The sequence below is a fragment of the Talpa europaea genome (genome assembly GCF_964194135.1).
Source record: "Talpa europaea genome assembly, chromosome: 14".
In the NCBI taxonomy this organism is placed as follows: Eukaryota; Metazoa; Chordata; class Mammalia; order Eulipotyphla; family Talpidae; genus Talpa; species Talpa europaea.
Genome location: NC_140082.1, coordinates 47,057,539 through 47,085,133, shown reverse-complemented (window position 1 = coordinate 47,085,133; position 27,595 = coordinate 47,057,539). Strand labels below are relative to the sequence as shown.

At 44.0% G+C, this 27,595-nt stretch overlaps 1 protein-coding gene across 1 annotated transcript in view; it reads right to left on the bottom strand.

The window, feature by feature from the left end:
* Positions 1-26,680, bottom strand: part of KCNK1 (potassium two pore domain channel subfamily K member 1) — a gene marked incomplete at its 5' end in the record, with an annotated part of 56,043 nt that extends 29,363 nt beyond the window's left edge. The window contains one exon of the mRNA XM_084253296.1: positions 26,326-26,680. Coding sequence (XP_084109422.1) covers positions 26,326-26,680 — 355 coding nt within the window. The remainder of the gene's footprint in view (positions 1-26,325) is intronic.
* Between the last annotated feature and the right edge of the window lie 915 nt (positions 26,681-27,595).

The window sequence follows — 27,595 nt, the reverse complement described above, 5'->3', positions numbered from 1 at the left end:
GGCACCTTGGTTGTGAGGTTCGGATCTCTGGGATACAAGCTTGACATGCCTGGCACCTGGTATCATGTACCAGTTATTTTCTGATGCTGCAGCCTCTTCAAAGATACATACAACCAGATCTATGATTTTGTCTCTTGAAAAATATAGCTGTGGCAACAAGAAGAGAATTTTTAAAAATCTGAGAAACAGTGCAGTATTAGGGGCCAAATGAATGGTTCAAAAACATGAGGGGGACAAGCCTTGTGGGTCAGTGTTAGCCTCTTCTTTGATCTTGGGCCTGGCCACAGGTCACATAAACGAAAAACTCAAGTTTTGTGTGTTCACCTCTTTTTCTGGTGCAATGGGACTAGAGTTAACCATTGTGGGGAAACACAAATGTGCGTGCAAACATGAGGAAGGAAAGTTCGGTCGACCCTGGCCAGAGGAAACCAGTTATCCTTCGGCACATATTTTATTTTCCCAAACAGCAAGTGGTATTGTGTGTTTTGTGGGCAACGACCCCAAAGTAGGAGGGAAAATGTATCTGCTGCTTCTGTGGGCACACACCCTACTCCCAAAGAGCCAAGCACAGGAATAACAAGCTGCCTGGCAGGATCACATGAGTGCCTTTTTCCTAAAAAATATTTCTTTTTGGCATAAGACACTTCTCTGAGCCTGGTTCAAGTTAGTCATTGAGCCCGTGGATGCAGTGCTGGGGTACTACTCATCATGCCTGCTCCTGCCCTTCTGGGTCCCCACAATCCTGTACCTGTGAGGTGGGGGCTCAACCAGGAAGGGGGGTCAGGGAGGTCCTCCCTTGGGGCGGCAGAAGGCAGGTGGCTTCATGCCCCACTGCCCTGCAGCCTCTGGGATCTGTCAACACCTGGCAAAGACCTGCAGAGGGGAGTGGATTCTGGAACACGTAGGTCCAATCTGTTACAGACTGGAAAAGGAAACCTCACTTCTGCTAAACCATAATTCCCTGAGCTGATCATTTCTTTTCTGTTTTGGAAATGGATCATCAAAATAGAAGAAGAAAAATATTTGTAGGACAATGCAGAGCAGCAGGGAGTACCCTGTTTAGGGTAGGCACACTAAAGAGTCAGGGTACCAGAGTATTTGGGGTCCCCACACTTTCAAACACCTCAAGTCACTTATTTGGTTTTGCTTTATAACTTAGGACACGTAATCTAACAGCTGTGACTCTACAAATTCAATGCACTAAGTATCTTATTAACTTTTAAAATCAATGCTTCCATTGAATAAACATCACAAGGAAAACACAGGAGAGGGTCCAAATCTGCTGGGCAGGAGGGGATCACTTTTTCCTTTTTCCAGAACATCCTGTCAAGCATTAATCTCTGTAATTTGCATGATAATAAATATAAAATGCTTAGCATTCAAACTACATATTTTTCTCCCCCCCCACAATCATTTAGACTCTTTTGCTTTTGAAATCACCTAAAATGTAAAATAAGTTTCTTGCTTCTCAAATATGTGAATTGCATTTACTTTTTTTTTTTTTTTAAGATTATTTATTTATACAAGCACTGGGTACAGTCAGAAGTGCGGGAGGGTGAGAGAATTCACCAGAGCCAGAGCGGGGAACAGAACAGGCAGACTGATGAAATACACTGCTGAGGGGAACAGAGGGCATGGCAGGAGAGGTCTGTAGTGCCATGTGGGACCCTCTCCGGGGCCCAGGGATCGAACCGGCACTGCAAAGGCTGCGGGCAGCTTCGCAGCCCAGCGCTCAACCACTGCGCCACCAGGGGAGGCCCAAATTGCATTTACTTTTAATCCAGAGCTTGCCAAAACTGCATGACATTGGAACCATTTCATTGAACCAAAAAAACCAAAGTTCCCCTTGTCTCAGTTGGAGGCAGATGAAAATCTCACCACTGCTCAGATCCGGGGAAAGGTCCCACTGAAAACCTGGTAATATGGTTTGAGGAAAGAAAATTTCCACTGTCAAATGGAAGTTTCAACTTGAAAGGGCTAAGAGGCTAGCTCCAAACAATGAAAACTGCAAGAGGGGCAGAAAAAAAAAAATTAATTATATTGGTGAGCTTTAAAAAATCCTTTATGTTTCAAGTTCTCCTTACATTCACCTCTCCTGAGAAAAGAGCACCAAGAGAAAAGAACCCTGGCCCTGTTAGGGGGAAAAGGATGTCCTGAGCTAATCCCATACGGGCTTTGTGGACTCCACCCCCACTCCAGACCAAAGCCATCAGGACATTGGGAAAGACAAATCCCATCACCATCAAAGAGAAGGTTGCTGGAAACTGAGGGTGGGGTTAAGCAGCCAGATTTGGTATAAAACCAGACATGTGGGCCTTGGGGGGGGGGGGATTCCCTTTTTTTTTGGCTCTTCGCCAGCTCGCAGCGCTTGGCTGGCTCTTGGAGTGCCATTGGGTTTCCAGGTCGGCAGATCATGTTGGACGCATTAAAGACTTTATTTCCTTATTTTATCCCTGAGTTGTACATTTCCTCAATTCCTTTTCCCTTGTAAATAAACCTTTTATTAACCTTTTGTGTGTGCCTGTAGTGGAGTATTAGTAAGTCCCTTTTAAGCGCGCGGGTGAGGACCCAGCCAGGCAACCCGTTTTTATATCGGGGCTGCTCCCTAACAGCCCCATTAAAGATTTTCAAGCGCCTCTCCCATGGATGCAATCGACCCCCAGCTTTATCTTCTGTTTCTGAGACTAGCTTCCCATCTGGGCTTGTGGTCCCAGCCCCACTCAGTTACCCAAGGACACAGCCCAGGAAGTCTGACTTGTTTCCATAAACACTGCTTATCTCCCATCTTAAATAAGCAAACAAACCTTTTATTTTTTTAAACCTCCACTTCCCTATTAGCTACTGCCCATTTTTCCATTCCTCTTTGCAGCATAACTCCCAAGAACCATTATTTATCTTCTGCCTCTAAGTCCTCTCCTTCCTCTTCTTTATTAATAGATTTTAAATCAGTCCATGCAAAATTGAGCAGAAGATACAGAGTTCCCATAACCTCCCCCCACCCCCAATTCCACACATGCATAGCCTCCCTTTATCTACAGCCCCCACTAGAGTGATGCATTTGTTACAAAGGCCCCACATTGACACATCATCATCACTCAAAGTCCATAAATTGCATGTTCTACAAGTTTGGACAAATGTATGAAACACTGATCGCTCATACAGAGAATTTTTAAATATCTACTGTGCTCTGCCTATTTATCTCCCTCAGCCCAAACCCCTAACAACAATGGAGTTTTTTCACTGCCTCCATACTGTTTCCTTTCCCAGAATGTCATACAGTTGGAATCATCCAGTATGTAGCCTTTTCAGATTGGTTTCTTTCACTTAGTAATAGGCACTTAAGCTTCCTCCATGTCTTTCCATGACTTGCTAGCTCACTTCTTTTGAGTGCGGAATAATGTCATTGTTTGAATGTATTGCAGTTCATTTATCCATTCATCTACTGAAAGACACTATTTCTGAATCTAACTCAAAGTGAACTGTTACCCCTCACCCCTCCAACCTTGCTAATGTTAAATGCAATGATCAGTCTCAGCCTTCCTCTTAGACCTCCTTGCAACACCTGCATAATTGATTACTTGTCCTCCTGGTGACAGCAATCACCTCCATTCTTCTCATTCAATTCTTGCTGACCTCTGCTGTTAAAGAGCCCAGATCTACAATCCAACTACCTCTGCCAGCATCTCTGCTTGGCTGTCAAAGAGGCATCTAAACACATCCATAGCTGAGGTCCTGAATCTTTGCCATCACCTCCCAACCTGCTTCTACCAGGGTTTAATTTCTTTTAGTAGTGTTAAGGGGAAAAGGATGTCCTAAAGCTAATTCCATACAGGCTTTGTGGACTCCACCCCCACTCCAGACCAAAGCCATCAGGATATTGGGAAAGACAAATCCCATCACCACCAAAGAGAAGGTTGCTGGAAACTGAGGGTGGGGTTAAGCAGCCAGGTTTGGTATAAAACCAGACATGTGGGCCTTGGGGGGGGGGAGGGGGCTCCCTTTTTTGGCTCTCCGCCAGCTCACAGCACCTGGCCGGCTCTCAGAGTGCCTTTGGGTTTCCAGGTCCGCAGATCATGTTGGATGCATTAAAGACTTTATTTCCCTATTTTTTCCCTGAGTTGTATATTTCCTCATTTCCCTTTCCCTTGTGAATAAACCTTTTATTAACCTTTTGTGTGTGCCTGTAGTGGAGTATTAATAAGTCCCTTTTAAGCGCGCGGGTGAGGACCCACAGCCAGGTAACCCGTTTTTATATGGGGGCTGCTCCATAACAATAGCATCTCTCTCTCTTTGTGCTCAAGTCAAACACCTATAGTCAACTTGTTCTCTCACTTTCATCCACACCCAATCCATCAGCAAATCCTACTGTCTCTACCATTAAAGTATACCCAGAATCCAGTCAATTCTCACAGTTCCCCCACTCATCTACTATAGTCCAAGTCACCACAATCTCTCTGATGAGCAGAGTAATGGCCTATAACTGATTTCCCTGATCTGTCCAGACTTCTAAATTTTGTTCTCCAAATATTAATAGCAGCACAGTAACCCTGGGGAGAAAAGTCAGATAGTATTACCCTTGTGCTTCAAATACACCTGCAAAGCTCCACCTTATTCATTCACAATAAACCCTGACATTCTTACTGTGATTCATATGGCCTCACATGCTGTAACTCCCACATCCCTCTAACACTTTTATTGCCGGGGACCAGCCTTGGCAAACTGTCCTGTCAGGGGCTCCCGTAAGGATGAGACAGTGTGTATGAATCTGAGGGATTAGGGGGAAGGGGAAAGGGGGAGTGAGGAGACGCAGACACCTGATCAGGGTTCAGGGTGCAGACATCATCCTGTTGAGGGTCTTAGCACCCCTTTATTTATACATTTCAAGCAAACCCCCTTTTATGCATTAAGACAGGAAGATAACAATCATCACATCTTTCTCAAGAACAGCCAAGGGTCTGTTTGCCCTCGTGCAGAAGTCGTGACATTTATTATTCTTTGTTTTAAAGATGGCACAGTTGCTAAACAAAAGTGTTCTTTAGAATAGTCATTTAAACAACCAGTCATTTTATTACCAGCAAAAAACTTATGTGACTGAAACTAACATTTCTATGTTTGCCATAGTGAACGATTAACTAAGGGCTAGGGGAAACAAAGGGCAGGAAGTTACCTGGGGGAGGGAAGATGCACTGACTCTTCCCTAGCCCCAGCTCTCAATTAAGGGAGGCATTTTCCTAATCTAACAGAAGAGTTTTTTTACCTATTTCTCCTCTACTTATCTAGTCAGCCTAGTTTCCATATCTAACTTTAAGATCAAGAGAAAATTTCTTTTTCTGTAAGATTGCTGATTGTTGTTTGTAGTTGTAAGTGAGACACAGGGCAAGCTAGGAATTATGCAGTTTTAGGGACAGTGCAGGAGGGGACCTCTGAAGAATTTAGGGAGGCTTCAGAGATAAGGACAACCAAGGGAAAGTAACCCATTCCACTAGGAAAAACAAACATCCCAGGACCAAGGACAACATTGTTAATGCTGGTCCTGGTTTCCTTCAGGTGGTAAAGGGAGGCGGAGATTGGAGAAATGGAGAGTGGTTTAACTTATGGACACATTAGAAGGGCAGCTGTTTAACTTCAATGCAGGGATGCCCATCCAGAAGACTGGGCCATAAATTTAAAGATGCAACAAAAAGGGAAAGAGAAAGCTGTTAGATAAGGAATGTGAAGATCCCCCACTCAGTAGCAAATTAAGTGAGACAGGCGAGAACTAACCAATCACAAAGAGACTGGTGGAGCTTTAGAATAATGAGGGAAAAAAGGTCTATATTCCCTGAGACACAACTCCACTTTGGCTTCCTTGCCCCTCCCAGGCCTGGTTCCCTGGCCTGGGAGTCCCACTTTATTTCTATTCTTTTTCTCCTCAATAAACTTTTTCTTTCTCTAAACAAACTGCCTCTTCTCGCTTGCTTGCCTGAGCGTCTGCGAAGTTTCTGCTGCGGCTTCGTGAGACACCAACCCGTGGGGGTCTAGTGGCTGGGGCTCAGCGCTGCCCTGCAGCCTGGGATCTGTTCCTGGCTGGGAGACTAGGCCTGACAATTCCGGTATCATAAGGAACTACGAATACTTTATCTACTTTATCAGAGGCAGGGCCGAAGATGGTTATAGCTTTTGGTTCCCAGAATGGTTAACACGTGACATATCAGTAGTTGTAACATTGACTATTTCCAAGTGCATTATTTGTGCTGCCATGGCTATTAGCTCAACCAGTCACAAAATTGCTGTTGACTTATTCTTAAATGCATACTTTAACAGCTACCACACCAGTTGTCACATCCAGAGGACTCAGCCCAAAACAAACAGGAGAAATTAGCAGGAGCCGGCTATGGCACCTCCTGGCTTATCAGGAATTTTCTTACACGTGGAGCATGGCTCCCGTCTGCCACCCAACTGCTATCTTTAACTTTATTTATTTTTATTTTTTTTTAAATAATAAATTTTATTTTTATATTCCCCCATACAATTGCAAATGCCACATTCTGACCCCAATCCCTCCCATCCCGGACCCCACCCCCCCAAAAAGTGTCTCTGGTTCATAGTTTTTTGTTGATTTTGATTTTCACTTTCTTATAGTTATTCATTTTCCTGGTCCCTTATTTAAGTTTTCTAGATTCCTGCTATGAGTGAGACCATCCGGTATTTTTCTTTTTCTTTTTGGCTTATTTCGCTGAGCATGATTCCTTCCAACGCCATCCATGTTGCTGCAAATTGCATGTGTTTATCTTTTTTGAATGCTGAGTAATATTCCATGGTGTATATGTACCACATCTTCTTGATCCAGTCATCTACTTTTGGGCATTTGGGCTGTTTCCAAAGCTTAGCTATTGTAAATAGTGCTGCTATAAACATAGGGGTGCAGGTGTTCTTTGGAATTGATGTTTCTGTATCCTTTGGGTAAATACCTAGGAGTGGAATTGCTGGATCATATGGAAGCTCTATGTTTAGTAGGTCCAGAAATCTCCACACAGCTCTCCATAGTGGTTGGACCAGTTTGCACTCCCACCAACAGTGTAAAAGAGTTCCTTTTTCTCCACACCCTCGCCAACATTTGTTGTTGCTAGTTTTTTTAATATGTGCCATTCTTACTGGTGTAAGATGGTATCTCATGGTAGTTTTGATTTGCATTTCCCTGATGACAAGTGATGTTGAACATTTTTTCATATGTCTGTTGGCCATTTGCATTTCCTCTTCAGAGAAGTTTCTTTTTAGCTCTTCTGCCCATTTTTTGACTGGGTTATTTTCTTTGTTGTTGTTGAGTCTCATCAGCTCTTTGCAGATTTTTTTGATCAGTCCTTTATCATTAGTGTTGGGTGCAAAAATGTTCTCCCAGTTGGTGGGGTTTCTCTTTGTTTTTGTTATTGTCTCTTTTGCTGTGCAGAAGCTCTTTAATTTGATGTAGTCCCAGCTGTTTATCTTTGCCTTCACTATCACTGCTTTGGGTGATGTGTCTGTAAAGATGTCTTTGATATGCAAATCACGTAGTGTTTCGCCTATATTTCCTTCTATGTATTTTATGGTTTCAGGTCTTATGTCTAGTTCTTTAATCCATTTTGAGTTGATTTTTGTGTATGGTGTGAGGTAGTGGTCAAGCTTCATTCTTTTGCATGTAGCAACCCAGTTTTCCCAGCACCATTTCTTGAACAAACTTTCTTTGCTCCAATGCATAGTCTTTAACTTTAAAGAAAGAGAATTTCCTTCTCCGTGTAGCCCTTGCCTCAAAAGACCACATGCCATATTAAAGACTAGGCCAAAGGATTGTTAGGGGGAAAGGATGTCCTGCGCTAATCCCATACAGGCTTTGTGGACTCCACCCCCTACTCCAGACCAAAGCCATCAGGACATTGGGAAAGACAAATCCTGTCACCACCAAAGGGAAGGTGGCTGGGACCTTAGGGTGGAGTTAAGCAACCAGGGTTGGGTATAAAACCAAACACGTGGGCCTTGGGGTCTCTCACTTGCTATCACTCGCCTCCTGGCTTCGCGGCTCCTGGCTCGCGGCCAGCTCTCAGAGCACCATTTGGGATTCCAGATCGGCAAATCGGGTAGGACACATTTAAAACTTTGTCTCCCATTTTTCTCCCTGAGTTGTACATTTCCTCATTTGCCCTTCATTGTAAATAAGCCTTTTATTAACCTTTCACGTGTGCCTGCAGTAGAGCATTGATAAGTCCTTTTAAGCGCGTGGGTGAGGAACCACAGTCAGGCACCCCGTTTTGTATTGGGGCTGCCCTATAACAGGATGTTTACAGCTTTTTGTTCCCAGATGTTTTTTCACTTGTTAATGTAAGGCTGAATGTTGAATTACTGCTTTTTGGCAGACAATTACTAATTTTATAAAAAATGTAATATTTGTATCACGCAGTGCCATTTGCCATCAAAATGGTTATTCAGTAATTGATCAAAAAGCATTTGCAGTTTTACTTTTAAATGTGTATTTTAACGATGATAGAAACAAATAAGGAGAATCTAGTAGGAATCAACTAACGAGATTCCTGACTTTTCAGGAATCTGCCCATGCCTGGACCTTTGTCAGATGACATGAGTATTGTGGCTCCCAGCATTTTATTAATTCAGATCTAGTCACTCTGGACTCCATGACAGGCATATTCCTGACTCAGGGCCCTTGCATGTTCATCCCTGCAATCTGGAATGGTCTTTCCTCAATTTTTCCTCATATGGATGGTTGGCTTACTCACCAATGTCAGGTCTTTACTCAAAAATTGCCTCCTGGAGCCTCCCTGATGGCACAGGGGTTAAAGTCTCAGTGCTCTCAAGCTATCACCAACCATTGTAGCATGAGTTCAATCCCCGGCCAGGGAGCTGACCCACATGCTCAGCAGACTTTCCTATCTCGCCAGATGCTCCCCTCAGCAGTGTATTTCAGTAGATCCGCCTGTTCTGCTCCCCACTCTGTCTCTGGTGAATCCTCTTAACCCCTCCCAACACCTCTGGCCTACACCCCACCCCAGTTCTTGTATGTATAAGTAAAATTAAATCTTTAAAAAAAATGCCAACTAAGAGTCACCTTACATAAAGACGCTCTCCTCAGTGCAAACTTTCTATCACCCTTCCCTGCTTTACTTTGTTTTTTCTGAGCACTTACATAAAATGTTTTATAATTTTTTTACTTGTATTGATTATTGTCATTCTTTCTTTCTAGAACATATAATGTATAGCAAGAATTTGGGTCTACATTGTTCCTGATATTCCTCAGCACCTAAAAAACGTGCCAGACTTACAGTAGGTGCCCAAAGGTATTTTATGCAAGTATGAATGAATGAATTTCAATAGGCAGAAGCAAATCTGTATCTTAATCTTTAACAGCAATCCAGGTTACTAAGATTTGGGGACCATTAACCAGATAATGTGAAGAAGTATTAAAAAAAAATGGCTGTGATGTTCTATTGGCTTAAACTTTTCATTTTTATTCAGTCATTCGAAAGCATGAAAACAAGAAAAATGTGATGATCTGGTAGCTAGTCTGTAGGTTCCCTTTGGGCAAGGATTTAAGACATCATTATTTTATAGTTAGGCTATATGCTAGGGTGAATAACTCAGGGGTATGCCCACAAAAGAGGATATATATGTAAAATACTAACATCATATTAATATTAATTATTAATAGTCCATTCACCAATTAATAATTGCCATTAACAGATTAAAGTGGTCCCTAAATATGAAAACAAATACAGACAATAGACATTTACTGACTTAAGCCATTATGAGAAGTCCAGTTTTAAATTTTTAGATTCACATCAAAATTGAGAGGAAGGTACAAAGAATTCTTGTAAACCCTCTCCCATTACCAACACCCCCAATTACAGGGGTACATTTGTTACAAATGATCCTACATTGACACATGTCATCTTCATCCAGAGACCACAGTTTACATTAGGGTTCATTCTTGGTGTGGAACAATTGATGGATTTGGACAAATGTTTAATGTGGAACCTGTGTTTAACAGCCATTCTAAAACAAAAGTACTCTTAGCCATTGCTTCGCCATTTTGTGTGTTTCCGCCCTTTTAGTATTTTAGGTTTTGCATTAATGACAAACTGCATTCCAGAGACAGTTTCGACCCTCACCCTATCTCGGGTGGCCAGTAGGGCAGAGTCAGACCATCCCCAGCCGCCAATGAGGGAGACCTAGCCATAAATGGGACTGCATCTCTTCCTGACTATATCCGTGCGCACCAAGGTTGGAAAATGCATCCTTGTAGCCAATGAGTGACTGCCAGCATGATTTAATTTTTTGAAACTGCTTGTAACCCCATAAAAAAATCCCCATTTCCTGAGTTCGGGGCTCTCGATATCCGCTGCTGCGTCAGTGCGTGTCGTGGGCCCAGACTCGAGCCTGCAATAAACTCCTTTTTGTTCTTGCAGTGGTTGTCCTTGATCTCTTGGGGAATGCGTTGTTCCATCTTTAGGCACATTTAACTGGTATCCATCATTTCAGTATCATAGAGAATATATTCAATGTCCTAAAATTTCTCTGTGCTGGGCCTATATATCCCTTCCCCCAACCTGCTTAGGATAATTCCATTCTGAAGAAATAGCGTAAACAATAGCTAGGCTGGACCAGAGAACTGCTGATATTTAAACATTCTTCTTTGGGATATGGGCCAAGAGATAGAAGAGTTGAGTACCAGTGAGGGTGACAATATGTCAATTTAATTTTGGGAAGAAATAGTTATTTCTTTCTATTTCAAGTGTTCCATCTGGACAAAACGACCACTTCATACTCCAATGCCTCAGCGGGACACACTGGCAAACTAAAATATTCAATCAGGCATCTGTCTACTCCCAAGAGAGGATCTCCATTTTCTTTCAGCTTTTCATTAAACTATTTGAAGGGAGCATAAGGACAGAATCCTTAGCAACAGGAGAGGTTTCCTCTTTTTGACCCTTGTTGCCAAAGAGCACCAAGAGGCCATAACAATCCATGAGCTCCTCTCCCCCTTTCTACTTAACACTCTGAAGTTCAACCTTCCTGACTTTCTCCAAGAGCCTCCTAGCACAGGCAGTGCCCTGGGAGGTACCTGTAATGCCACTTCCTGCCTGCTTCTGGCTAAACAAGACATTCACCTTCTCTGGACTTGGCTTTCCCATGTGCAAAACAGGGATCAGGTCTGCCCCACTATCCACATGTGAATGTTTTCACAGTGAGAGCAGTGTGAAAAGCAGTATTAAAATGCAAATATTCTTTTTAAAAAAGATTTATTTATGCACACAAGAGCTGGAGTACAAGCCAGAGGTGCAGAGGTTGAGAGGATTCACCAGAGACAGAGTGGGGAACACAACAGGCAGACTGACTGAAATCCACTGCTGAGGGGAGCAACAGTTCCAGACAGGAGAGAACTGCTGCACCATGTGGGTAGCTCCCTGGCCAGGAATCAAACTTATGCTGCAAAAGCTGCAGATAGCTTCACAGTGCTGAGCTTAACACCTTGTGCGACCAGGGAGGCCCAGAATGCAAATATTCTTATTGAGTGTACATTTCTTACTATCCCCTCCTTATCTTTCTTATAATTTTCATTGCTAAATACCTGTCTTCACTCTCTCAGGTACCCAGAAAAGCTCAATACATGAGTAAATGGAACAACTGTTTTGCTGCTGACCTCCTCTCTCACTATACTAGAAGCTGAAGTGGTCTTCCCCTGGCACCTACCTTTCAGGAGGTTTCCTGCTGTTTTCTTAAAGCATGTGCTTTTGCATCCCATCCTTTCAAATCTTCTTCCCCAAGCCCAAACAAAAATATCTCTCCAAACACAAAACATGGGATTTTACACACTGAAATCTACCAAAACCTGTCTCTTTCAGACTGCCCCTAAACAATAAATAAGATTAATATTTTATAAGCCGTTATTCAATATTTTGGACAAATTTGCAACTCAATTTTATTCTTTTACAGAGAAGGATCAGATAGGATTCCAAATCTTATCTTACAAAATTGATAGCTTAATAAATATAATAAAGCCAAATATTCTTACATTCAGGAATATGTCTTGATTTCCTCAGAAAAATAAACATTAGGTTTACAGAGCTATGAACATTTCCCAAGTATAGTATGTTAATCTGGCTTATTTTAATGACTGACCTGCATGAAAATGTCCTGGGGGAAGAGCCCTCTTATATACAAATGAAATTTTTTTCTTAAAATGCTGGGGTTTATTTTTTCCATCTTTTTATGGTTTAATCCAAGTCAGAAGAATGCAAAGGGAAAAGCCATCAAATATGTGTTGATTTCTATAGCTTGCAAAATGAGCCAGTACTGCCGGTAACTTCCTCTCCACCCCGTGTTTTTTGGGGATCTCACTGCTGTTTTCTTAAGACACGCTCGGTAGCAATCAATACAATTTTCACTGAAAGGACATGTGGATTGAAACCAAAGTAAACAACTCAAGAAAGAAGCTCTAATAAGGAACTGCAGGGAGACCTAAACATTGGGAAGACAGGCTTCAAAACATTTCTAAGAACACAAGTATGATCTCTTGGCTCACCTTCTCCAAGAAAAGCACTACTTCACAAATATGAAGTTCCCCAAAACTAAGTTCTTGGAGCTGAACTGCAAAGGAACCAGATATGGAAGGACAACTGAAGGACAAAGAAACAAAGCTGCAGGCCAGGCCGCTGCACATGGATTCATCAGAAAGGATGGTGAGACAGACAAGATCAGCATCTGGACAGAGGCACCAGATTGTAAGAGAACAGAAGCCACACCCGGTGTCAGCCCTGCAGCTCGTGGACCATCAACAGGAGTAATTACTGGTCTTCACTGACCCTTATGAAGTCCAACAGCCAACAGGGGACAAATCACTGCCAGCACAGTCAACAGCAGTGTCCACACAGGTCTCGGACAGGGGTTGCTGGCAGTTTAAAAAAGAAAGAAAAGAAAGGAGAAAGAGAAGGGAAGAGAAAGTGAAAAAGGGATAGAAAGGGAAAGAAATTCAATACTGGTAAGATTATGGGAAAAAAATGAACTCTTGAGTTCTCTAACTTGTTAACTGACTTCACCATCTAACCTGAATAAAACTAATAAGAAAACATTCTGTTGGATACTTTGGGGGAAGGGGAGGGGGCGCTGTTTGCATGTAAAACTTACTAGCTGCAAGTTACATCTTTTTAAAAAAAATAGAAAGCAGGGCAATGTCCATGCAAAAGTGAACTCATATGGAACATCTCACAAAAATAATCATTAACTTAGTCAATAGCCTTCAGGGAAATTCAGAGAACATTCCCTGAACTGAGTAGACAGAGCACATATTAACCCATGGAAAGAAGCTCCTCCGCTAAATGTCCTCTTCCCACTTTGCAGCACAGACAGAAGGGCTTTCTGTCTCAGCACCCCGGCAGCACACATTTGGAAGCAAGGGTGAGGGGGTGTACTTGGTCCTGGTGTCTTCCAGGCCTATGGCCCCATGGGACTTCCATGCCTTTGTAGGGCCTAGGGTGGTGGTTCTCTCTGCCCCCACCAAAGGGGGCCAAACTGGAAGACAGTCTCCATTGCTTAAGTTTCTGGATGCCACAGCTCTCTCTCCCTCTGCACTTAAGGGAAAATGGAGAATTACCTGCTGGGCAAAAGAGGGAACCTTGAATGAGATAAAACACAGGAATGAGTCTGGTGTGTTCCTACGGTGAGGAGGTTTCTTTAGAAACACAGAACTACATTGTAGCCCAACCTCACTTCACAGGTGAGGAAGTATGTGGAGGCTGGAAAACACTGAAAACAAATGAACTGTCTCATTGTGTAGCCCAATGCATGGCACCTGCTAAAACAAGCGAAGTAGAAGGACTGTTGCACTTTTGGGCTGAAGAGACAATGGTTTTGAAAACCATCATGTATACAAGCAAGGAGAAAATCAATTCAATTCATGGTGAGCTCAGCTAGCGCATACCTCTTCAAGGTTTTAGGGCACAAATTACAGTGATTTTCTCCTCTGGTTTTGAGCCATTAACTATTGGGCTTAAAATCCTGTCCTTGAAGCTAGACATAATGAGATTGGCCTAATTAAACTCTGTGCCTTAGCACAGAGATACTTAACCTTTTCCCTCAATAGACAAACATTCAATCAGTGGGACACTCTCCTGGGCACACTCTGATGGCAGAACCCCACCTTTTGATGGCAAAGGGAAGCTCTATGATATCCAGTCACTATGTCATTAGAATTAGCAAAAGGTACCAGTAAAACAGACTGTAAATGATGCATACTTCTCAGGGCCACAGGTAACACATGGATTTTTCCCTTTTAAGAATGCATATTAGGGCCTTCCCAGTGGCACATCATGTTGAGCCTAGCACCGTGAAGCTGCAGTTCGGGTTCCATTCCCGGCCAGTCAGGGAGCAACCCACAAGGTGTGGCAGACCTCTCCTGCCTTACTTGCTGCTCCCCTCAGCAGTCCTTCAGTCCATCTGCCTATTCTGCTCCCCACTCTGTCTCTGGTGAATCCTCTCACCCTCCCATGCCTCTGGCCTATACCCCAGTTCTTGTATAAATAAAAATTAATCTTTAAAAAAAAAGAATGCATATTAGGACCTGCCTGGTGGAGCAGGTGGTTGAGCGCAACGCTGTGAAGCTGTCTGCAGCCTCTGCAGCACCGGTTCGATCCCGGTCCGCTGGGGAGAAACCCACATGGTGCAGTAGACCTCTCTGTCTTGCCTGCTGCTCCCCTCAGCAGTGTATTTCAGTATATCTACCTGTTCTGCTCCCCACTCTGTCTCTGGTGAATTGTCTCACCTCCCACACCTCTGGCTTGTACCCCAGTTCTTGTATATATGAATAAATAAATCTTTTAAAAAAAGAATGTAGGCGGGCGAGGAAAGGAGGGATTGAGGTTAAAATAAGGGGGGTGAAATTGTATGGAGAATATAAAAATTTAAAAAAAGAATATATATTAGAAGTAAGGGTAACATTATTGTAGGAATGATATTCAATTAGAGTAAATTGTTTTAAGTAAGCCTTTGGAAACATTCAAGCATTACCTCTAATTTGCTGCAAGCAATCCATGCTTTCAATTTTCTATGGTGCTCTTACTGTGCTGGGAGTACACAACCCAGGAGATCTGAGGCTCAGGGAACATGTGACAATGAAATTTAGCAGAGTGCATGCTCAGAAGCTAGAGAGAAAGGGATGAAAAAGTCAGATCATTAAGTTTTGCTTTTCAAGCACTTTCACACACAGTATTTCTCTCCAACTTGCCCGTGAATGGTGAGAAAACCTCGGCTTAAAGAATCACCTTGATTGTGCACTTGATATGCACTTTTTGAGTTCAAAGATCTGAAACATGGTAGCAAGGAGGATAGGGATTTTCCAAGTATGACAATATGTGTGATTTAAAAAGAAAAATCATATAATCGTATCTGATGACTTAGAATAAGATGATAAACTTAGAATAAGATGATAAAACAGAATAAGATGATAAATTTAAAGTTATATTAGGGCCTCCCTGGTGGCACAGGGGTTAAAGTCTCAGCACTCTCAAGCTATCACCAGCCACTACGGCATGAGTTCGATCCCCAGCCAGGGATCTAACCCACATGGCGCAGCAGACCTCTCCTGTCTCGCCTGCTGCTCCCCTCAGCAGTATATTTCAGTAGATCCCCTGTTTTGCTCCCCACTCTGTCTCTAGTGAATCCTCTCAACCCCCTCACCTCTGGGGGGGGTGAGATCTCCAGATCTTGTATGCATAAATAAATAAAAATAAATAAAGTTATATTAAGTGGTGACTTTTCATCAAAACATTTATGAGTTTTCATACAGTAGTTCGGCCATCCCTGCTTCCTTGTGAAGAATGGACCAACAACATTAAGCAAAAATGAAAATACTAAGAGAGTAAAGAGAAGCCAGTCAGTCTTATTCAGAGTCCAATGCATGGAGAAATGATCTTGAACAATTACAAAATGCAAAGAATTGTATTTATAGTATTTGTGTTTGCTTTGAAAACAAAAGCTTCATTAAGTTATCTCTTGGTCAATCAGGAATTAGGCTGAAGTTGTGATTGTAGTATGTCCAAAAAGAAATTACTTAAAGCTCATTAATAGTATAAAATGATCTGGGGAGCGGCTTCCATTAGAATTTTTCAAAGCTATTTAGAAACATCCATTTGTAATCAACTGACATACTACACAGGCGATACTCACAGTCACACCCTTAGAGCTTATTCATGAACTTATGGCTGAATCTAGGCAAATTTTTGTTTGGAAGACCCAGCTCTCCACGGCCTGTGTCCATCAGAAGCACACCTGAAGTCTGGCCACCCACATGAGCATGAGCAGGTGAAGGCCAGAACTAGTTGTTCCCTCCCACATACACATCAGAAAGCTTTACACTCCTATACACAATTGCTGGGCTACTTGTCTAGACCTACAAGGGGTTCAGGCTGGAAATTTTTACCGTGTGAGCCCAGGACCCTCTCCCTCACCCCACCGTGCCCCCAGGGCAAGGGAGCTCCCAGTCATGCCCTCCTAGGAGTTTGGGCTGAGTACTTCTAGGGTCCTCCCCAGCCCATTACTTCCACTCTGTCTCCATATCCTGGTGGGTGGTCCTTTTTGCACAGTTCTCTCTTCTTTTTCTCTTCTGTTTAAATGACTGCCAAAATCTCGGAGCCATGTTGCCTGACTTCTGCTTTTCCTGTTACAGGCCAGTCTGCAGGTGAAACTGTCATAGCACAGGCTCAGGAACCTACACTGGCTCCCTATTGCCTATGGAGTCAAGTGCAAATGACACTCCCCACAATCCAGTCCTGCTGCCTCTACTTTCATCTCTGTTACCACCACTTACTTGCCAAAAGGTATCTGCATTGAGCACATTTTCCTAAAAGCCCTCTTTCCTTTGCACAACCAAACCAGACCTCACCCATGTTGCTTTTTCATATCAAGCTACCTCCTCCATGTAGCTTCTCTGAATATATCAGCTCATACTGGCGTTCCACTCAAAATCCTACAACTGTGCCCAGATAGCCACAAAATTCAGGCAGTAGGTACCTATAGCTCTCCACTCTAGAAGTGTTTTAGTTTTAGTCTCCCAGCTGCACTGTAGGCTTTTTGAGGCCAGTGACTATCTCTTTACAATAGTTTTATGTGTTCTCATACGGTGGGCAAAGAGTAGGTAAGTACTCAGCAGACACTCCAAAGACTTGGAACCAGAGAATGTGAACAGTGGAAGAGGAGCTTAGTCAGCTTTCCCATTGTACAGAGGAAGCAACTGAGCTCTTTAGAAATTATCATTGAATTTTGTTGATGAGGGCTTGCTTGAGAAGAACACGACTCTCCATCCCCAGGTGCATGCTTTTGCACCTCCTGTCCCCACCACCTTTCATTTAAGCCCCCCACCCTGGGCTTAATTTTTGAAGTTGCCAGAAGAACATTTCTAAGCAACATTTACCCAGTCTTCTCCTAAAGCTAATTCACCCTTCTCAGCCCTCAATCAAGCTATACTTTCTAAATACTAACTCAGCCTGACATCACTGATGACAATTGTATTTAACACCACTCCTTGAGCTAATGAAGGTCAGGCCATCCCTGCTTGAAGGGATACTGCCCCAAGGGAGCATTGAAAACTTGGCTGGATGTGCATGAAGGCTGGGACATGGAAGGACAGACAAGGACAGAAGAAAAAAGTCCACATACTCCCCCACCAGCCTTGACCTGGGTGGGAGACAAGGAGCACAAACCAACACATGAAAAGTAGTTGCAAGTGACGCACGAGAGATAATTAGGTTTCAGTAGCAACTGTCTTTTTTAGCTTCATTCAGGTTACCTTTCCAAATAAGAGCTGCTCAGCCACAGTTGCTGAAGAGCAGAAGCAGACTTTAGTCATGTTCCATAACTACGAACAGAAGTTTGCTTTTTTTGTTGTTGTAATTTTAGTTTAGTTCTTTCTTCCCATCTTTGTTGGTTCAATTTTTAAACGGAAGATGCATTTCGGAGGCAGGGGGGCAGAAGATGGGCGTCGCAGATGACAGATTGCCTGTCCACACAACAGAACTCTTCCCTGCTGTTTGGGGGTGTGAGGGGTTGGGCTCATCCGCACCCTCCCGCCAAGCAGTGCATCTGCGCAGGCTGGCTGTGGGCGAGAGGCTGCTTTGCCTTGATGGTTCCTATGATAGTGCTGGGTTGGCAGGTAGGTTGAAATGTGGGGGGTTCAGCCTTCCTCAGAATGTCTCCAGTGAGGCCGTTTGACATGAAGGCAGCCTCTCCAGCTACTTTAATTAACTTAATCTACCTAGCCACTAACCGCAATCTTTAAATAATTGAGTGACTTGGTAACCGGTGTTCAGACATCTTAAGAATTTTAGTTACAAGAATGTTCTAATCTATTCATTCTAGTTTCAAACATTTCCCTCCAGCTATTCACAGGCTGAAGAGACTTCAAAATTGTAGCGTTTGAGAAAAAGGAGAGGATGCTTATTTGTTAGAACCCTGACAACGGCAGGGAGCCATATTATTCAAATGGATAATTTCAAAGCTTAAATCTAAATGTAAAAACATATGGAAGAAACGAAAAGGATGCAGGTATTTCTGGGAGTGATGTGATAATTTTCCCATCTGTTACAAACTGTCAATTTGTTTATCTGAAGCTGATAAACTTCTAAAATGCTTAAATCTCTTGGGGGTGAAGGTGGGAGGATTCATGTTTTTCTTGTTTAATTCCTGAAAACAAGAGGGGAAAAACAACAAAGCCCCAGAAACAACCTAGATTGATTCTTTGGTGACTTAATGACAGCTGTGCTTAAAAAAAAGATACTGCAGATATTTGCTTATTGCTGTTCTTTGAACTAGATGTGATGTACACTTTATAATGGGATAGTATATCAAATATCAAACATCGTACTGTTAAATTTAAGAAAATAAGAAGATGCCCCCCATCCCAGTTTTCTATACAACCTTACAGAAAGCTAAATTAGAAAATAATGTATAGTTTGGATATACTTCCTCATCTGGAAGTTGAAGTAGTTTTTAAATTACTATTAAATGTATTCATCAAGTGGCAATTCATCCCAGAGAATTCACATTCTCTATCTGGGATACCTTTTCCTTTTTCACTTAAGGGTATGCTATTTCTCTTTCCAGGCCAAATTCAAAATGCAGTTCTCACCCCTCAAAAACCCCTTCAACCTTAGTAGTCTGAGAAAAGTCACATGTGATGCAAGTTGAAGTCAATGGAAGCTTTTACTGCACTGTAAGTACAGGCCTCAGACCTCGCAACAGCATGTTTGTATGAAGACCCCCACACACTAAGGGGATTTCCAGTTCATCATGCATGTGACCTAGCTTAAGACCCTCCACCCCAAACCTGTTGCTTCTCTACCCTCCTCCTGTCTCCGCTCTACTAGGGACTCAGACCCCAATCCTGGGATTATTCTTGCCTATTCTTTCTTGCACACTTCACATCCAATCAGTGAGCAAATCCTGCTGATCCTACCATCAATACTTACCCAAAATCTGACCACTTCTCACCACATACTTCCACTGACTGCTCTTAGTCACCTGAGTCATTGTAATAGTCCCTTGGCCCTCTGTTTCACCCTCACCCTCCCACACCAAGCCAAGGTAGACATGTTAGAACAGCAGGTCAACCCATTTCACCCCTTTGCTCAAACCTCCCAGTGCTCTCCAGCTCACTCAGAACAGCCAATACTTCTGATCTGCAGTGGCCTTCAACATACTATACCTTTGCTTCCTTTGCTTCTCCTTGACCTCCCTTCTTCCCACTCCAGCTGCACTGGCTCTTGAGCTGCATCTCCAATAGAACACAGACCCCCAGAGAGCTGTATAATGAATGCACTCCCCCTCCTTCAGTTCTTGACTCAAATGCCACCATCTCCCCAAGGCTGTTTTGTACTTCCTTATCAGAGATGGTGGCCCAGGACCCTACTCTAGCCCCCAAAACATGTTAATACACACATCCCTAACTTCTTGGCTCCCTGAGTGGCAGGATGTTTCTCTTTAGCAAAGGATATGCCCTTGTGACACCCTGTGTATCTTAGTTACTTATCTTGTTTACTGTATCTTCTTCCCCTGCCACCAATAACTTCCAGGAAAGCAAGATCCCTAAGTGTGTAGAGCTCAATAAGCCCTTGCTGAAGAATGCCTGCCTTCTCTCTTTAGATTCCTTAGGGCCTTAGGAAGTGCACTGAGTATTTATGAGCACTCAGAAATGATTATTTTTATATGAATAATTGTAAAATTTGGGTTTCTGTTTTCTTATCAAGATAATAAATCAGGGCCTCCCCGGTAGGGCAAGAGGTTAAGATGCAACCTATGAAGCTATCCGTAGCCACTGCAGCAATAGTACATTGCCCAGCCAGGGAGCTACCCACATGGCACAGCAGACCTCTCCTGTCTCACCTGCTGCTCCCCTCAGCAGTGTATTTCAGTGGATGTGCCTGTTCTGCTCCCCCCTGTCTCTGGTGAATCCTCTTACCCCCTACACCTCTGGCCTACACCCCAGTTTGTGCATGCATAAATAAATAAAAATAAATCTTTACAAAAAGATAATAAATTATATCTAAGGTCTTTTGAAAAGGAGTAAGAGCTCTAGAAACCTCTTCCACTTTACAGAAGAGGAAACAGACTAAGAGGTGTGATGAAATGTGCTCTTACTGCAGACCTCCTGAGTGCTGGGGTGCCAAGTGAAGCCCAGGCAGTGCTTACCCTCAAGACCACTCTTTAAGGGAGGACACACATGAACTGGCAGTAACAGGTGCGATAAGGCAGCACAGTAAAGACAGAAGTTAAGTACTTCAGGGAAGAGGCTACCATGGGGAAGGAGTGATGGCTCTTAAAAATAAAGCCAAGCTAAAAGCAACACTAACTATGGTTGAGAGAGTATCCAAAGCACAGGGTGTTTCTGTCCTGGGAACCAACCTGCACAAGCGGAGCCACAGTTAATTGTTTCCTTGTGGGTTTTCAGAACAATCAAGCAGCGCTCTCTCAGGCTCCAGCCTCCCATCTCTTCTACTCCACAGACAACACTCCCCCACATTTAATAATGTGCCATAAAATAACTTGTCCTGAGAAGCACCAGATTTCTCACTAGGTGACTGGCACAATGGAAGATGATACTCTTGACAAAACTCACAGTCATGTCATCACATGACTGATACCTGTGAAATAAGCACAGGTAACAGCAAATGTGTAGTTTCAGGAAAAAAAATCAAAATACCAAGGAACTGATGTTTTACAGACAGAGATGAGTTTACACATTAAACACTAATAGCTACTCTCTGACCATTATTGGGTGGAAATGTTTCTAGAACGTATTACAGAAGCCCACATGTTGTAGTTACTCATATAAAAATCTCTACCTTCTTAAATAAAAGCATGGTGAAGTCATCTTATTGATAGTTCAAGGACATCACTTATTATGCTGTTATAACAATGTCAGTGTTATAAATTTGACCCCAAAATTAGTGACATCCTATAGTAATCATTTGTTTGGGAAGTGGTTAGAGGTGGTAGTACTGAATTTAAATATTGCATACCATGTGAAAAACATCACAAAGAACTCTGAGAGGCTAAGTGGTCTCATACAAAGTTTTCCCAAAGAAAACAAAGCACACAGAACTAACTCTCTGGTTTGAGGACCTTCCAAAATTATTATAAAGCAGGGATCAATGATCTTTCTCCTGAAAAAGGCCAGAGAGTATTTTAGGTTTTGTAACCATATGGTTTCTAGCACAACTACTCAACTCTGCCACAGTAGCTGGAAAGTAAATCCTAAATGACATGGAAACAGATGGGGGTGGCTATACACCAGGCACATTTTTTTTTTTATGGACACTAAAATTTGATTTTCATAGAACTTTAATGTGTCAGGGAAGATTCTTTTCTTTGGATTTTTTCCAACCATTTAAAACTATAAAAATCATCCTTAGCTTGAGAAGCTCAAAACAGGTAATGATCAGACTTGGCACAGGAGGCAGAGTTTGGACAAAGCCACCCTTATTCTATTCTAAGAGGGGAGGTACCATGCTACCCACCCCCACTTAATGATGGAGGGGGCTAAGAGGCCAGGTGAAGCTATAGATCACAAAAGGCATGCAGGGGTCACACAAAAAAAAAAAAAAAAAAAAAGGAAGAGCTCTGGTTCCCATGGCCAGGCTAGCATCTTGGTACTGCTGGGAAGGAGACACAGAAGGTGATACGTAGAGGAGAGACTTATACAGACACTTGGAGAGACACTTGGGAGAGAAACTCATGAGGAAGCTGACAATGGTGACCTTTATCTTGATTTGGACTTTGACTTTGCTCCTTTTGTCCCAGCTTTCTGGGTCCTGCTTCAGAACCCCTTTTCTGTGCTTCCCTGCCAGAAGGTATCTTAGACTTGTAGCAAGCTTTCAGGCTTCAGTGACCCCACTTTGGGCCAAACCTGTTTGGCTGGGCATTTACCCATGAGGGTAACTTGGAGTGTTTTCATGGGGAAAAAAAATCCTTACTTTTCTCTCTTCATGCACACTAATTCTATTAAAGTTCTTCACACTAAAAGTTGGCTTTCTCTTTATGTGGCGGATGGCAGAACCCCATTTTGGAGAGTGCAAGTTTGGGGTTTCCTGGGGTGCCCCTCTATTGCATGTGCCAACACATTTCCCCCACTGAAAACAATTTTAAACCAAGGATAAATGCCCCATCACCTTTTCCCACCTTCTCTTTTTTGAAAACTACCAATGTTGCTAGTTCTCTACCTGAGTAATCAAAAGTCACCATGCAACAAGTCAAATTCAGTTTCTTTACTGAGCACATAAAGTGCTTTAAAATATCTCTTTGTGATAGGGGTAAGGCGGCATACTGGAAAAAGACACCACTACAGACATGACAGAAACAGGGACCAAGCCAGCCCTAGTGCTTCACCTTGACCAAGCAGCCAGATATGCCAGCTTTCCATTCATATGCATACAAAATTACATTTCCACCAGGCATTCCTCATCATGACATAGCCTTGCTTGGGGGGACCAGAGGGGGGGTTGAATAAAAAGGCAAAATGACAGTAAACTGATATGACAAATTGTTCTTAAGGGTGAATGAGTCTGCTCAGAATTTTATATGGCTACTAAAGACATCTTTAATAAAATTATTTCTCACTTCCCAAGTGTTACCAAGACATCATTTCCTTAATCCTTGGGGGAAAAAATTCAGTTTAAAAGTAATGTGATATTATAAAAGAAACAGCAGGTCCTAAATGGAGTCATTTATGCCAAGCCCCATCAAAAGGTAATACATGACCTAATTACAATTTCAACCTCTTCCAAAAGTGTAATTTTAAACCAATCAATCTGGAGTTCACTGGTGAACACTAGCAGGGTTATCCATAGAAGCACCCCCAGCCCTGCCTTCCCAAGAGGGAAGGGGGATTTGCCTGGAAAAAAATCTTTCTTTTGCTTTTCCTACCCTCTTTTGGACTATAAAAGCTTCCATTTTCTACAACCCCTGGCAGAGCTCCTCAACTTGCTGGAAGGGATACTGCCCAATTCATGAGTCCTTTAATAAAGTCAGTTTGATATCTAAATATATTTGAGTGAGGGTCTCCCCGGTGGTACAGTGGGTTGAGCGCAGCACTGTGAAGCTGTCCGTAGCCTCTGTAGCGTGGGTTCAATTCCAGCCAGCCAGGGAAAAACCCACATGGCGAGCAGACCTCTCCTGTTGTGCCCGCTGCTCCCCTCAGCAGTGTATTTCAGTCAATCTGCCTGTTCTGCTCCCCACTCTGTCTCTGGTGAATCCTCTCACCCTCCCACATCTCTGGCCTGTAACCCAGCTCTTGTATAAAAATAAATCTTGAATAAATATATTGGGTGGATTTTTTTTAGCAGTGAGAAATTCCTCAGTCTCTATCCTCTCCCTTTTTTGTACAAAGTCCTCCCTTCTAAAAAGGTGAAAGTGTATTGCACTGTTTCTTCTGTTCTCTTATGAGCCTCACACAGATGTTGCTATAGCTAATTCACACATACCTGGCAGAACAGAGAATGCCTCATGCATGTGCCATAGAAAGTGTGCATAAGTCTTTGTTTTTAAACCTATAGCATGTTTGACATCTATTTGACAGAGACGCATGAACCATAATTCCAATTTATTTGCGTTCTATAGTATTTTTCCAGAGACTATTTATCTAGTAACTATGTATACCTGCTTTATTCTAAAAATTGTCTGATCTTCTGCCACAAAAAAAAGCATTTTGATAGCATCTGGAACATCAAAGGTGCCAGCTAATATATCTGCACAAAACCAACAGAAGACTGTCTTTGATCTAGAATAGAACTTTAAAGTCTACTTGAGCCCTATTTGAATTAGTAAGTTTGATTCTATTCTATCAATGACAAGAATTCATTGATTTGCTAATTTTACAAACCAAGAGGCATCTTTTTCATCTCATTTATCCTTAAGTGCCCCTTGCACTGATTTCCTAAATGAACTCTTGTTTTTCATGAATACGGACTTTCTTAGGAATTACAATGCAATCTGAATACCAATATTCAGATGTCTATTCCCTTTTTTTTTTTAAGAAGAATTGCAGTTTTTCCTCATTAAAGAAGGGAGCAGGAGAGAACCTGGGAAATAATTATAGATTCCAAGATGTAAACTAATGCTTTGGGCATTTATTTAGAAGTTTATGACACTGAGAGGACACAAGAGCTGCATTCCTATGTAAGGTCTCACCCAGAAAAACCAAAGATAGTCTTTTCCTCATACCATGACAACATATTTAGTCCTGTTTGTTCTTTAAAATACAAGGGAAGTGCTAAAAGTCATCATTCTTCACAATGTTTAACCAACACTGTGACCCAGTTGTACACTTCCTGGAAACACTGCTGTGGAGAATGAATGATTCTCACTTTAGCACAAACCCAGCTCCAAAACAGGCCTGGTGACTTTTCACTGATCTGAGGAACAGCTAAGTAAAGATAACAACGTCAGACTAAGGAAGCCGTGTGGGCAAGTTGAAAAGTAAGGTAACAGGTCTGTCTTGTTTAGGGCTACCTTTCAGATGATTTTAAAAAATCACTAAAAAAATTACTATTTTACTTGGGTTTATTTCAGGGTCAACTCACAACAGTTTAGTAATCCATGCCAGACTTCTGAACCATGGTGTTACAAGAGCTATGTGGACTGAGTACTATGGCTGATTACCAAATAATTAATAGGGTTTACCCCAAGAGGGTTATAAACACATAAATCCTGGAAGGTGGACAGGGGGTGGGGTGAAGGCAGAGTTGGAATAACACAAAGTTGATTCACCTGTAAAGGTGCTGGGGGTGGGAGAGGTTAGAAAGTGTTCCTTTCTGGGAAATCCCAAGGCCCAGATTCCAGGACTACACTGGTAACTAGGAAGTGTGTGACCTTGGGCCAGTCGAGATGATTATTCAAAGACTTGATGGAATGGATGAAGGGACAGGACTGCCCTGAACAGTTTGAGATACTTTCCAGGGTCCAGGTGCCAATTTATAGATATCTCCACCCAGGTGTGTGCATGGCAGCAGAAATTCAGCTTTCACTCATCTAAACTGGCACCATGACAGCACGAGCTAGAAGCTGGCCTCCTGCTGGCCTCCTGCTGGCCTCCTGCACCGGCCTCTGCACCCGAGGACGCTCCTCCCGAGAGCGTCCTGATGGGTGAGCAGTGCGGGTAGGGGGAGTGGCGCTGCGAAGTTGAAGGATGGCCACGCACACCTAAAGTTGAAAATACTGCTGAATCAGGGTGCCCCCATTTTGCCAGATCAAGGGAATCAGATGCTTTCTTCCCTCACCCCTCCTCCTCCTCTTAAAAGAAACCGGATCGGTCTGTCCGCTCAGAGGTCACCTGCAAAGAGCAGGATGATGTCACCGGGCAACCCTTAAAACTGTGCCCGAGGTAGAATACAGCTGAAATAGCTGTGCACCATCAAAAAAAGACTAGGCACCCCACGGAAGGTGACCCTTTTAGGCTTTATTATTAGATTCTGCAGTCTCGGCCCTGCCGGATGGGGTCAGGGGGAAGGTGAGCGATTCGGAGCTCTGGAGTTTCCACCATCCCCCGGTCTCGCCGCGCGGCAGCCAGGATGGCAGATTCGAGCCGGACGGTGGGGAACAGGGGGGGATCGCGAAAAAAGGAACGCACTCCATAAAGTCCTCGCTAAAGGGCTTAGGGACCGCTCCCGAGAGTTAGGGGAGGTAAACCCAAGTCAAGTTCCCAGGCCCCCCCGCCGGCTTCCGGCTCCGCGGTACCTGCGCCCCCGGAGTCCCCGCGAGGAGTCGGGGGCGCAGAGGGTGCGGGGGGCCACGCGGCCGGGGGCGCGGCGGGCCTCCTACCTGTGGTGGAAAGCACAGTGCTGGCGAAGAACAGAGCGGAGGTGAAGTCCCAGTTCCAGTTGCCCGAGGCGTTGCTGAGCACCGACACGCCGTAGTTGCTGGCCTCCAGCACCCGGCCCAGGAACTGCTCGAGCTGCTGCTCCGACAGGCACTCGTGATCCTCCAGGAAGCGCCGCTTTAGCTTGCGCAGCTCCTGGCGCAGCAGGTCCTCGTAGGGCAGCTCCACCGAGGAGAAGACCACGGCGCCGAACACCAGGTAGAGCAGGTAGCCGAGCACCAGGAAGCCGAAGCACCAGGCCGAGCGGTGCCGCTCCACCAGGCGCACGCACGAGCTGCCGGCCAGGGACTGCAGCATCTTCCCCAGCCGCCGCCGCCAGCCACAGCCCAGGCCCACGCCGCAGCCCGGCCGGTGCGCCGCCCGCCCCGCCGCCCGCAGCCCCGCAGCCCGGCAGCCCCGCGCCGCCCCCGCCCAGCCCCGCGCGCCCGCCGCCCGGCTCGCGCCCGCCCGCCCGCCCCGCTCCCGGGCAGCGCCGTCGGCCTGCGATTGGCCCGCTCGCAGAGGTTTTTCTTCCCTCTTTTCCTGTTTCCTTGCAATATCAAAAGCCCAGATGATGTGGCGCTGACGTGGTGCCGGCTCAGGTAACTCGAGAGTCCACGGAGACCGCGCGCAAACTTGGCCCGAGCGCAGGTGCCAAGCGAGCCGCCCCGACGTCCCCGCCCCGCGCCGGGGCTGGCGGGAGGGAGGGGGTCTGGCCGCGGGCGGGGAGGGAGGGGGCAGGAGGGGCGAGGAGGGAGGGAGTGGCCTCCGGACCGCGCGCTGAGTGTCCAAACCGGTGTCCAGCGACACCTGTTTCTCCGTTTCTTTTTAATCAAAGCCACTCTTTCAAAATAGCCAGCGCTGGAAGGCTTTCCTCTTCCATCTGTCTTTTTGGCTTGAGGCTGGAGCAATCTGGTGCCTATGGTGATGATTCCAAGCTCCGGGTGGGAAGGCTTCTTGGATCGTAGAAGTCTCTTCCTAGCCCTTTCGCACCCATTCACAATCTCAGATCCCATTCGCACAGGATCTGGGAATAAGGGGGAGTTTGAAAGAGTCACTTTTCTGAACAACTCTTTAAAACACGAAAAGCGGATAAAAATCCCAGTATGCCAACTGCCTGAAGAAACTAAACTTTTCCAGGAGTTTCTTTTTAAGGTTGAAGAGTGTTGGTGAGCCGCCTTATCTTAGCTGAGAGTAAAATTGGGTGCCCCTTTTTTGGAAAAGAAAATCGGT